This window comes from Lynx canadensis, chromosome B1, assembly GCF_007474595.2.
Source record: "Lynx canadensis isolate LIC74 chromosome B1, mLynCan4.pri.v2, whole genome shotgun sequence".
Taxonomy (NCBI): domain Eukaryota; kingdom Metazoa; phylum Chordata; class Mammalia; order Carnivora; family Felidae; genus Lynx; species Lynx canadensis.
In genome coordinates, this window is record NC_044306.2 from 49,868,717 (window position 1) to 49,881,423 (window position 12,707).

General features: G+C 42.9%; 1 protein-coding gene across 3 annotated transcripts in view; it reads right to left on the bottom strand.

The window, feature by feature from the left end:
- Positions 1-209: 209 nt before the first annotated feature.
- Positions 210-12,707, bottom strand: part of FBXO16 (F-box protein 16) — a 56,280-nt gene continuing 43,782 nt past the window's right edge. The window contains exons 8-9 of one of the 3 annotated variants that reach the window (XM_030312680.1): positions 2,866-2,891; positions 2,305-2,366 (exon numbers count right to left, since the gene is read on the bottom strand). In XM_030312680.1, the coding sequence (XP_030168540.1) occupies positions 2,357-2,366; positions 2,866-2,891 (36 nt within the window). In that variant the 3' untranslated portion in view covers positions 2,305-2,356. Of the gene's footprint in view, positions 2,367-2,865; positions 2,892-9,070; positions 9,486-12,707 lie in introns of those variants that run through there. The other 2 variants (XM_030312679.1, XM_030312681.1) reach the window with 2 other exon arrangements.

Sequence of the window (12,707 nt, forward strand, 5' to 3'; positions counted from 1 at the left end):
TTAAATTAGGCCATAAGAGTGGGGTCCTGATCTGAGAGGATTGTGTCCTTAGAAGAGACACCAGGGAAATCTCTCTCTCTTTCTCTCCACAGGTACTAAAGGAAAGGCAATGTGAGCACACAAGGAAAAGGCAACCCAAAGAGAGAGGTCTCACCAGACACCAACCACGCCAACACCTTGATCTTGGACTTCCAGCCTCCAGAACTTTGAGAAAATAAATGTCTGCTATATAAGCCACTTAGTCTGTGGTATTTTGTTATGCTGCCCAAGCAGACTAATTCCATGGGTGTACCTAGTTCATATAACTGTGCTGTGACCAATGATAATTAAGGGGCACACAGGGAACCATTACCCTGAGGTAGACAGTCTATTCCAAAATGGTCACAATTCTCTTTCTCATCCCACATGTTCTTCCAGAACCTTGCAACTCTCCATACTCTATGCCCGCTCTGCTTGAAACTGGACAAACCTCTGTGGTCTCCAGGGAACAATGGAGTGACACCAAGATACTTCCAAGGCTAAGACAAAAGAGGTGATTCAGAGTCCACCTGTCTCTCTCTTGGGATGCTCATCCTTAGAACCCAACCCCCATGCTAGGTAATCCCAGCCCAAATGAAGAACAACAGTGGCTCCTGCCCTCAGCCCTGGCTGAGTGCCCAGTGGAAGGCTAGCATGCACTTCCCAACCGTGCCCCTACACCATCTTGGAATTGGCTCTTCCATCCCTCTGTTGGGAATATCTAGAGGGTGTTGTGTGGATCAGAGACAAGTTCTTCCCCAGAACCCTCCCAAACTGCATATTTATGAGGGGAATAACAGGCTCTTGTTGTAAGTTTGGGTGTGGCTTGTTTTATAGGAATAGGTAACTCAAATACAGCTTAAGATAAAACCACTTGTACTAGACAGCCCTTCTTTCTCTTGATAGGTCCTTGCCCCAGAGGATTCTGGTTTATTTCAGAAGATACTGGGGACATACTCCAGACTGGTCCATTCAAATATTGCCCACAATGTGACTGGATCCTGGACATAACCCAGGGGGGCCAGTGGGGCAAAGCAGGGCAGAAGCTGTAGGCTATCCCAGCTACACAGCTGCACCTGACTCCTGGGGGCCGACCATGAGGGCTCAGTCTTCAGGAAGAAGGAATCTTAACTGATAGCCAGCTGCTTTGCCCATGGGAAGAACACAAGGTCTCATCCTGGGTGTGTTTTCCTTCTTCTCTGCCTCAAAGTCCTGTATTAGTGTCACCTTGGGTGGTGCAAATTAATCAAATGTAAGCTGGCATGTTTTGTCCTACACCAATCATTTGGGCATCCAAACCACTGTATCCTGGGCCATGCTTCCAGACCATGGAATTTGAATATTTTAAACATTCAAATATGTGTATATTAGTACATGTTATGGTATGCAATATAATAACATAACATGTTCAGCATTGCACAATTGACAAACATTTATTTTTTCTATCATTCTGCTTTACTTAGGTAAATTAGTATCTTAGAATGGTAACTTCTGGACCTTGAAATGGTACATGAGTAGGTGGTTTAGTTTAGAATGTATGACTAATACTTTTGCAGCTAAGTAACATTTTCTGTTTTCCAAATTACTCTTTTGAGCCCACTTATGTTGCTTGACTATCAGTTATAATTCCTTCTTGGGAAATGTAATTCCTTCTTAGGAAACACCCCTCCGACCCACTCCTGGCCACATTTCTCCCCAGGCTTCTTTGTTCTCTGACTTCCAGATAGGTTTGACCAAAGCCAAGCACTGTCAGTGTCGAGGGGTTGGGTCTTCTCCCTCTTCCTTCCCCACTAGGCCTTGGTTTCTGAAGTGGCTGTGTTCCTGCACCACACAGAATACATCCTGTTGGATGGCCCCTCTCCTGTGGCTACAGCTCTTCCTGGGTTCTAGAACAACAGGCCCTTTCCCTTTTGCCTCTTCAAAAGCAGGCCATCCCTGCTAACCTGTGTCCCTTTATCAACCACATGGTATCTATCATCACATTTGTATCTAAGTTTGTAAATATGTCAGCACTTATGCCATGAATACCTTTCACTGAAATACTGTAGAATTCGCTATCCCAAGAAGGTACCTAAGCAGAAAGTTTCTAATAGATGAGCCAAGTAATATCCAACTCTCCAATGTGTAGAGCATCTTGTCATTTCTATCGAAATCCTTTCACAGGTTTAAACTGACTCCGGATCTGGAGCCTGGATGGGTATTGCCTGAAGCCCAGAGTGCCTCTGGAGATGCTGTGTGAGGATTTTCGTTGCTGCTTCGGTGGCTGGGAGCCCTGCCCACCCATGAGGAGACCAGGCGAGATGAGCAGGAACTTGTAGAGCGGGGCTGGGTTCTGCACTCAGGGATATCTAGGGAGGAAAAACACATCGTTCAAGTGACAGCCACCAAAACATCACAGAGGAAGCCATATAATTAAACTTATTTTAATGACACAAAACAGCTTTATCAAATTGTAGGGCTGGATGGGATTTAATGAGACTTCCCAATATGACCACCCTTAACCCCCATGCAATCTTCACCTTGAGCTAATAATAAGTTTGTTAGTCTCCAAAGTGCTTTCACAACCATAATTTCATTTGAACCTCAAGAAAATTCTGCAAGGTAGGTAGGGAGGCATTAGCATCTCTGTTTTACAAATAAATGGAACCGAAGAACAGGCAGTTTACGTGCCAGCCCAAGTTCACAGACCAGAAAGGTTTTAGGGCTGTTTGGAGACTTGGGACTCTCAATCCAGGTGAGCATAGGTAGAGTTCCCATATTTTCACTCACTACTAATCTGGTCATGCACACATTCGTTCTAAAAAGGCAAAAGCAACATATTTGGTTGACATTCCAACAAAAACTCACAGTGAGAAAGGATATCTCCTGGACATCTGGCCGTGAGCAAGAAAGGGAAGAGGGGAAGACGGGGAGAACAAGAGAAAGAAAGAATATGAGCTGAGCTTGCAGGAGCAGGAACAATGGAGTCTTGTAAGTTCCCTCTTGCGTTGGCCCCTACTCGGCAGAGAGACACAAGGAGACGGGGCAGGTATGCAGATACTGTAGCCTTCCCTGAATAAAATCCTGATCCCACAAGACTCCATATTCAGCTGGCATGGCCCAGCCGTCAGATGGTTTGTTATATCCCTCTCATGCTCTGCTGGGTATGTTTCCAGCAGAGTTTCTGTTAATCTGGGAGTAATCCTACTTTAGACTTCGATAAATCAAAAATTGCTTCAGCCAAGGCACCTGGGTGGCTCAGTTGGTTGAGCGTCTGACTTTGGCTCAGGTCATGATCTCACGGTTTGTGGGCTCGAACCCCCAGTCGGGTTCTGTGCTGACAGCTGGGAGCCTGGAGCCTGCTCTTGATTCTGTGTCTCGCTCTCTCTCTGCCCTTCCCCCACTCATGCTCTGTCTCTGTCTCTCTCAAAAATAAATAAACAAAAAAAGAAATTGATTTAGCCAATGACTGCTGTCTCCTGTTCTCTTCTCCAGGGAACCAGGTCCCTCATTATTCCACAAAGATGCCCCACACTGTCTGGTCTTGCCTCACACCCTACACTAACTAGCCTCATGCACTCTATTCCTTCTCTATATCTAGCCTATCCTTCAAGGACTACCTTCTCCAAGAAGCTTGAGTGTCTTAACCCTCAGGGATTTCTGCCTCAGCTGGATTCCCGAAGCCATTATTATTGAGACCTCAGACTTTGCATTAAACATATGTTCTTGGGGGCGCTTGGGTGGCGCAGTCGGTTAAGCATCCGACTTCAGCCAGGTCACGATCTCGCAGTCTGTGAGTTCGAGCCCCGCGTCGGGCTCTGGGCTGATGGCTCAGAGCCTGGAGCCTGTTTCCAATTCTGTGTCTCCCTCTCTCTCTGCCCCTCCCCCGTTCATGCTCTGTCTCTCTCAGTCCCAAAAATAAATAACGTTGAAAAAAAAAATAAAATGTTTAAACATATGTTCTTGGACATTTGTATTCATTCCTGGATGTAATTATTTGTGCCCTGACGGGACTGCAAACTTCCTGAGAGCAAAGCTGGAATCTTACACTTCAGTGAATCTATGGGTTCCTGCCTATAGGAGATCCATACATTTTTGTTGATAATTTTTCTGGAAAAAAGTAGGTAAAACTGGAATTAAATGTAGTAAGTTGTTAGACTTGGAGAGGAAAAAGGGGAAGAAAAGGGAGTAGGTAATCTTCCCTCTTTTGCAGCTTTCAGTGTTGTTTTAAGAGCAATGGAGAATAAGCATTTTCAGTGTTGTTCTAAGATCAACATAAAGTAAGAGAACAGAGGTGTTCCTTTCTGCTATTTTAGTGACAATGAAGATAAAAATAATACTTGTTGAATGAAAAAAAAGGACTAGTTCTCTGGGATACAAGAATGGGCTAGTCACACCTCACCTGTAACAGTTTCAAATTTAATCCTATTACTCTGCAAAGCTTATTTATCACTGCATTTGAGGATCTTCTTTCTCCTAAGTCCCCTGGGGAAAGTTCACATGCTGAGGCAGGCTCCTCTGAAGCTCTCCTTTTTAGCCAAGGCAGGTCCCAGGGATTCACTTCCCCATACCCACCATCCCCCCCACCCTTGGTAATTGTCATTGCCTATCCAGACTGTTGGGTTCCTCTTTCCTCTAAGATTGGCTCTAGAAAGATGGTCTCCATACATCCACCCTTTCTTTCTGTCCCTGAAAACAAGTTCATAGACCCTCTTCATTTTAAGGCTTTAATTTCCATCATTGCAAGAGAAAAGATAAGATTTAAGGGGAAAACATGAGGAAGTTACATAAAGGGTATAAATCTGACAGTCTTGTACCTTGATCCACAGCATCTGATGATCTGGTTAAAATAACTGGCAATGTGTTTTATACCAACTTTGGTTATAAGATAATAGAAAAATACACATTGGTCTCTGCTCCATGTTCCTGACACAGGGCTCCTCAAACCCTTATAATTTCCTGAGTGATAAGAGCACTAGAAGCATCTTTTGTTTTATTGAGGGGACTCTGGATGGGCTCCTGGATGGGGACTGGTCACCAGAAAGGCCAAGCCATGATTAGAAGCTTAGAATTTTCAGCCCCATTGACCATCCTCCAGAGAGGGGAGAGGAGCTAGAAATGGAGTTAATAATTGATTGTGCCTTGGTGCCAAAGCCTCCACAAGAATCCCAAATGGATGAAGTTGCTCTTACAAACAATGTTGTTATAAATTATCTTTACTTACGCACAGGTCCATCTGCTGTAGCCTTTCCTCAGTCTATTCCCATGAAGAGGGAGGGAATCAGCTACCGATCTTTCTCAACTCACAATGGGGTTATGTCCCGATAAACACACCATGAATTGAAAATATTGTAAGTCAAAATGCATTTAATACACCTAACTTACCGACCATGATAGATAGCTCAACCTAGCCTACCTTACACATGCTCAGAACTCTTACATTAGCCTACGGTTGGGCAAAATCATCAAACACACAGCCTATTTTATAATAAAGTGTGGAATAGCTTACATAATGTATTGAATTTTTTAAAAAAGTGAGAAACAGAATGGTTGTGTGGATACAGAATGGTTGTAACTATCAGCTGTTTACCCTCGTGATTGTGTGGCCGACTGGGAGCTGTGACTCCCCGGCCTGCATCACAAGAGAGTGTTGTACTACATACTGCCAGCCTGGGAAAAGATCAAATCCCAAACTCAAAGTATGGTTTCTACTGAATATGAATCACCTTCACCATTGTAAAGTTGATGGTTAATCCTAAGTCAAACCATTCAAAGCCAGGGACCATCTATCATTTAAATACATTTTTCTTGCTGGTTGAACTTAAACTGTTCTCTTTTCTTTTCTCTACACCCTACATGCGATACTGCTGGAACCTATGACTCCGAGGTCAAGAGCATGTGCTCTACCAACTAAGCCAGCTGGGAGCCCCTTACTGTTCTTTTTCTAGAGATATTTACCCAACAATATTTCTTAAAAAAATTTTTTTTTTAATTTTCTTTTTATGTTTATTCATTTTTGAAAGAGAGAGACGGAGCACAAGCAGGGGTGGGGCGGAGAGAGAGGGACACACAGAATCTGAAGCAGGCTCCAGGCTCTGAGCTGTCAGCACAGAGTCCAACACAGGGCTCAAACTCACAAACTGTGAGACCATGACCTGAGCTGAAGCTGGACGCTCAACTGACTGAGCCACCCTCAACTGACTGAGCCACCCAGGTGCCCCTACCCAATAATATTTCTATGTCTCGTCAGCCTGTCTTTAAAACGGAAGACATTTATATGTAAAGGCCATGCTTTACATAACAGAAGTCTTCAGGGTTCTGTTCTTGTCCCACTTCCTAGGCAATCAGTACCTACATCTTCAATTGCTGGTTTTATATCTCTTGCCCCGCTGTCCCTCCTGAGCTCTTGGCTCATAAATTCAGCTCTCTTCTGAATATGTACACTGGTACTCCTACAGGTCTCTCGCACCTAGCATGTCCTGCTGCATTTCCAGTCTCAGTGATGGGTGGTATGAGCATTAACACAACTGTCCAATCCAGATACCTAGGAGTTACCCCTTCCTTGATTGGAAGCTTTCCCCCTCCAGCCTGTAAGCCCCTGGAGGGCAGGGACTGTATCTTATTATGGTTGTATCCCTAATGCCCACCCTTGTACCTGTAAATATTTGTTGGATAAATGAATAAATATATGAATGGTTTTTCCTTTTTCATTTCAGGGCAATGGCTGAAAGCACCTTGCAGGTGGACTTTGAAGTAGAGATAGAAAATTCCTATCTTCAGACTGGATGGTCATTTTATTGGGCACAGAAGAGTGAGAATGGGGAGAGGCTATGGAGCTGAGTGACCCAAGAAAGGGTAGGACCTTATAGGAGGCTATGACCCAAGAAGGGCTATCAACCCAGGAACAAGCAGCTCAAATTGTGTATAGCAGCTTGAATATACTTCTGGGTGTCACTCCCCACTTCAATTTTGTTTTCTGGTTCTCCATTCACATTATCTGCAGAAACTTGCAAATGATCATTGATACAAACAACACCACTGGATAAAACCAGGGATCATTTAAGAGAATAGACTAGGTAAGGAGTGTCTAGATATGGAAAACAGATAGATATAGTAACCATAATGACAGCCCCTGCTGTGTGTCAATCATCCTTCTAGAAATACCAGTAAAAACAATTGCACATATCTGACTGCCTTGTGCTGTGTCATACCTTTATTATTTCATTTAATCTTCCCAAGCCTGTGATATGGTAAAGAAAGGTAAGGAAGAAAGGTAAACAATCTTCACTCCGTAGGAGACCCTATCCACCTTCCTCTTTTACAAAAATCTACACTCAACACTTTCTTATGACATCCAGTTCAAGAGTAATGTGGTAATACTATGTATAAACATGGAATATTGTATTTGAAAATAATAAAGTCAGAAGTATTTTGTTTTAGTCATATAAATACAGCTTCAACTCACTCTTAGAAATTGTCTCAGCATAGGATATGGGTTGAGCAATAAGTAAGGGTCACTGGTGGGGACAAAGGTTCAGAGGACAGAGAAGGTGGCTGAGGAATGCTCGCCTGAGAGGGGTTTCCTTCTGGGAAGAAAGTCTTAGAGTCCTGGATGCTTAATCTCCAGAATGGAGCTGCTTCCTGGATTTTTCAATCTGAGAATTCTGTGAGAAGGCTCCCTGCTGTCCTCCTGCCTGCTTAGGATCCCAGATTGCTGCTCAGAGCCGTGTGGTCACCCTTCCAGGGGGCCCCTGCTTTGGTCAACACTATGGAGAGGGTGTTCCCTTTTTGTCCTTGCTCACTCTGCTTCTGTGAGAAACAGAGGGAGGGTGTTAGGGAAAAATCATCAACAGAGTTTTAAAGAAGTCACAGGCTTGTCTTTGCTCTTGGTTTATCTTTTAAGGAACCTTGGGGTAGAGCTGTGAGCTGTGGAGGAAGACTAAGCAACCCCTAGGCAGGGTTTTGAAATTTAAATCCAAGACTATGTGATGGCACCATTCAGTCTCCCAAGTGAAGTAAGGTAGGGGTGTGTTGCAAAATGTGCAAGGCCATAAAGTTCCAATGGTTGTTTGTTAGTAATGATTGTGAACTCGGATTTCAAAACAGCCATGTCTTAGAAAATTGGCTTCTAATGTAGTTTGTGGTGAAATGCTATATTACTAAATGTTATACAACACCCAAATATATATACTACATACATATATGTGTGTATGTGTTCATTCACATATAAATGTGTGTATGTATGAATGTGTGTGTGTGTGTGTGTATATGTATATATATATATACACACATATATATACTTTTTTAAAATTTTTATTTCTGAGGCAGAGAGAGACAGAGCATGAGCGGGGGAGGGGCAGAGAGAGGGGGACACAGAATCAGAAGCAGGCTCCAGGCTCTGAGCTGGCAGTACAGAGCCCGACATGGGGCTCGAACTCACAAACTGTGAGATCATGACCTGAGCCGAAGTTGGTCGCTCAACCGACTGAGCCACCCAGGCGCCCCTATACTTTTTTTTTTTTAAGTAAGATCTAGGCCCAAAGTGGGGCTTGAACTCACAATCCTGAGATCAAGAACCATATGCTCTACTGAGCGAGCCAGCCAGGCAGCCCACATACATATATATTTTAAACCCAGCAGTAACAGTGATTAAATATCTGTCATAACTACTATGTATATAACTAATAATATTACATAACTCACAAACATGGTTCTTTTCTTCTGATAGATCCCAAAGAGAAGCCAATTTGTGTCAAATATTTTGTGTGTAACTCTTAAAAACAAGTAGCCATTATGCTACAGTCTAAATATTTAGTGAGGGGCACCTAGGTGGCTCAATCAGTTAAGTGTCTGACTTCAGCTCAGGTCATGATCTCGCAGTCCATGGGTTGGAGCCCCACATGGGGCTCTGTGCTGACAGCTCAGAGACTGGAGCCTATTTCAGATTCTGTGTCTCCCTCTCTGCCCCTCTCTGATTGGCGCTCTGTCTCTGTCTCTCAAAAATAAACATTAAAAAAATTTTTTTTAAATAAAAAATAAATATTCAGTAAAAGAGAAGCAGATAGAGTCACTCTTGTTGGAAATGCCAGGGTAATTTATTATGCAAAGCATCACAAAGAAGATAACAAGACAGAACAAGAAAACTATGCTCTTTTAGAGGCAAAGGATAAATGCAAAGACTCTAAGTAGTGATCCTTCCTGAGAGTTAATTTTGCCCCCAGGATTCTTAGCAATTAGGCCCTTTCTTCTCATAGGCATCAAAAATTAACAACAACCAATATTGTAATTAGTAAGCAGAGGAGCACAGGTAGCACAGAATTCACAGTATTGAGTTCAACACACATGCACAGTTCAGTCTGAGTGTGGAATAAAAGACCCAATGTCGCTGAGGAGGGAATACATGTATGTATGTGCAGGGGCAGACTGTACAGAGACCATGCAGGAAAAAAAATAGGTAGCTCACATTTCAGCCGCTATGGATGCAATCACTTTTCACATCGTGGAAACCATGGGGGAAAGAAAAGACAAAGAAAGCTAAAACTGAAGGCAAGTAAAAGTACAGGCGAGAAAGAGAAGCTTATTCCATAGGGGGGGAGCCTGCTGCCAATGTCCCTTGGCTGCTGCCTGACCTCTCTGCAGCTTTCACCATCAGTGCGTGCTCTCTCTCTCTCTCTCTCTCTCCTGCAGCCTCAGGCAGTGACCTGGTGGGGTTTTGATACTGGTAATTGCTATTACCTACACCAGCTGCTACTTACTGAATACTTATTTGAGCTAGGCACTACTAAATGCCTTATACCCCCTCTGCTAACTCTGTGAGGTTAGTGTCATTACTAACTCCGTTTTACAGATGAGGAAACAGAACCTCCCAGAGGTTAATAACTGACCCAAATCACTGAGCTACTAAAACTGGTGCCATGGGCCACCTGGCTGGCTCAGTTGGTAGAGCATGAGACTCTTGATCTCTCGGGGTCATGAGTTCAAGCCTATGTTGGGTCTGGAGCTTTTAAAAAATAAATAAATAAAATAGGGGCACCTGGGTGGCTCAGTCAGTTGAGTGGTTGAGCATCCGACTCCGGATTTCTGCTCCAGTAGGGTCATGATCTCACAGTTCAAGGGTTCGGGCCTGCTTAGGATTCTCTGTCTCCCTCTCTGCCCCTCCCCCCACCAAAATAAATATATATTTAAAAAACAAATAGATAAAATTGTGGTATCAGGCATTGAACCTAGGCTGTTTGAGTCCCAAACCTATACTCTTGGTCAGCAAAGTGAAAGATAATACGGTATTTCTTTTTAAGTTTATTTAAGTAATACTCTACACCCAACATGGGGCTTGAACTCATGATCTGGATATCAAGAGTCTCATGTTCTTCCAACTGAGCCAGCCAGGTGCCCCTCAAGATAAGATGGTATTTAATGAGAGAGAACACAAACAAGTATTGAGTACCTAAGACACACCTGGCATTTAGTCCGGACAATAATCCTACAAGGGAGGAATCATTATTCCCATTTTACAGATGAAGAAATAGAGGCTCAGAAAGGTTTGGTCCCTCACTTATCCAAAATTGTGCCATTTGGTAAAAGAACTCTGGTCTCTCTGACCACAAAGCCCATATTCTTTCTTACTCTGTATTCCAAATGGAACTCTCATGAGTTTCACTGATTGAGCTAAATAATTAAAGATCTCTCCTGTTGAGATTTCTAATTCTGCCCATCCAAACCAAATAAACAAACACCTGGGGAAGTCATCAGACTTTGAAAAAAGTCTATTAAAGACTGCCTGTAAGGAAACCACTGCATAGGTTTGTTTCGTAAATACTTCTGTTACAGTTAATTGCATTTTCTGAAGTTCAAAGAAAAGGATAGGAGACAGAAACCAGTTTCCATTGGTTTATAATCAGAACTCACCAGTGTGATTGATTCTTTCTGGTATTCTATGCAAAGTCACTTTAGTCACAGCTGTGTCCCTCTGGCATCAGAAGAAAGCAGGGAATAAATGTGCAGGGGACTGTGGGGTTCTGCAGCTCCAGGCTTTAGTTAGACAGGAATGGACTTTAAAGATGTTGGGACCCAAACTCTCATTTTATAAATGGGAAAATGAAAACTCAAAGGTTGAGTGACTGCTAGTTAATTGTAGAGCAGAGGCCAGAAAACTGGCTTTCCTGATTCTTAAGCCATTGTTCTTTCACGACAAGAATCAGCTATCACTTTGGAGTATATTCTTTTTTCCTCCTCTTCTGATTCAGAGAGGGGATGAAAAAAAGGTGATAAAGCTTACAGAAGCATTTAAAAGATCAGGACACTAAAAACCAAGTTAGCTTGGAAAGCGTTGGAAGGTAACGGCAGAAGCTTGAATTAGCAGAGTACAGAAAAAGATAAGGTCTTATCTAAAGCAATTAGAGTAAGCAGGCAATTAAAGGCTTTTGTTACTAGCATTTAGGTGAATGGTCTGAAACAGCAAGCTTTTTGAAATCCGTGGCCAGATCAGAACCTAGAAAGTGAGGACTTCTCTGATCGCCAAGAAAAAGCAGTGTGAGCTAAAAGGTACTTAATGTTTTTACACTTAACTTGGTAGGAAAAAGAAAAAGAAAAATGACATGAAACAAGATGTCAGCTGGGGTCCTCTGAGTCTACCTCCAGGTCCCAGGAAGTCCAAAGCCCACCCTTCAGTTTTTGCGAATTGTCCCAGGAGGTTTTGTTTTTCCTGTCTTCTAGACTTCCGAGATCTTGCTTCCATGTGTAAATTGAGAATTTACTGTAGAGATGGAATTCGGGGTTTACATCTCAGTAACAGCAAATAAATTCGGATCTGAATGGGTCCTGGCCTCACTTCCCGACCTGTCTCAGCACCTGGCTGGCTCTTTCTCCACCACTTCTCTCCCTCCTCCCAAGCTGGAAGAGAAACAACAAACTTCCTCTAATCTCCGGCAGAGCAGGTTTCCCTTCCTCTGGAGACCAGGTGCCTGTAACATCCAAGCCCTCAAGGTGGCATCCCTCCCCACAAGCTCATCAAAGCTTTCCCCCAAGGAGACAGCTCCCTCTTTCCCTTTCCTGAACAGGCATTGTAGGTCTGGCTGTTAAGATTTGGAGGAAAAGAAAAAAAAAAAGAAATTCCCATGTCTTTATACAAAATGGAAAATTTTCTTAAGATAGTACTTGCTGGGGTCCCTGGGTGGTTCAGGCAGTTGGGTGACTCTTGATTTGGCTCAAGTCATGATCTCATAGTTCTTGGGTTTGAGCCCCGTGTTAAGCCCCATGTCTGGCTCTGTGCTGAAGGCTCTAAACCCATTTGGGATTCCCTCTCTCTGCCCTTCCCCTGCTTGCTCCCATGCACACGCGCACGCTCGCACTCTCTCTCACTCTCAAAATAAATAAATAAACTTAAAAAAAAATTTTTTTTTAAAAAGATAGTACTTGCTGTACTGTGGCGTTTATATATTTAAATTGCTTTGTTCTTTATGAAATTTTAATAACTAAGAGCAATGGACATTTCTTTATATAATTTTAATAAACAATCTTCAAAATTATAAAGCATTAGTGATCAGACCTAGGCTTTATTCCCATCTTCTATCAATGATTCACACCAGAAGGGGTTAAATGAAGCAGCTGTAAAGAGGCAGCTTTAGAATTGAAAGCCATACATGGAAATCAGGTACCCTTTAAATGGGCAGGTTTTGAAAACTCAAGTCTAATAAATAATACAAAACATCACA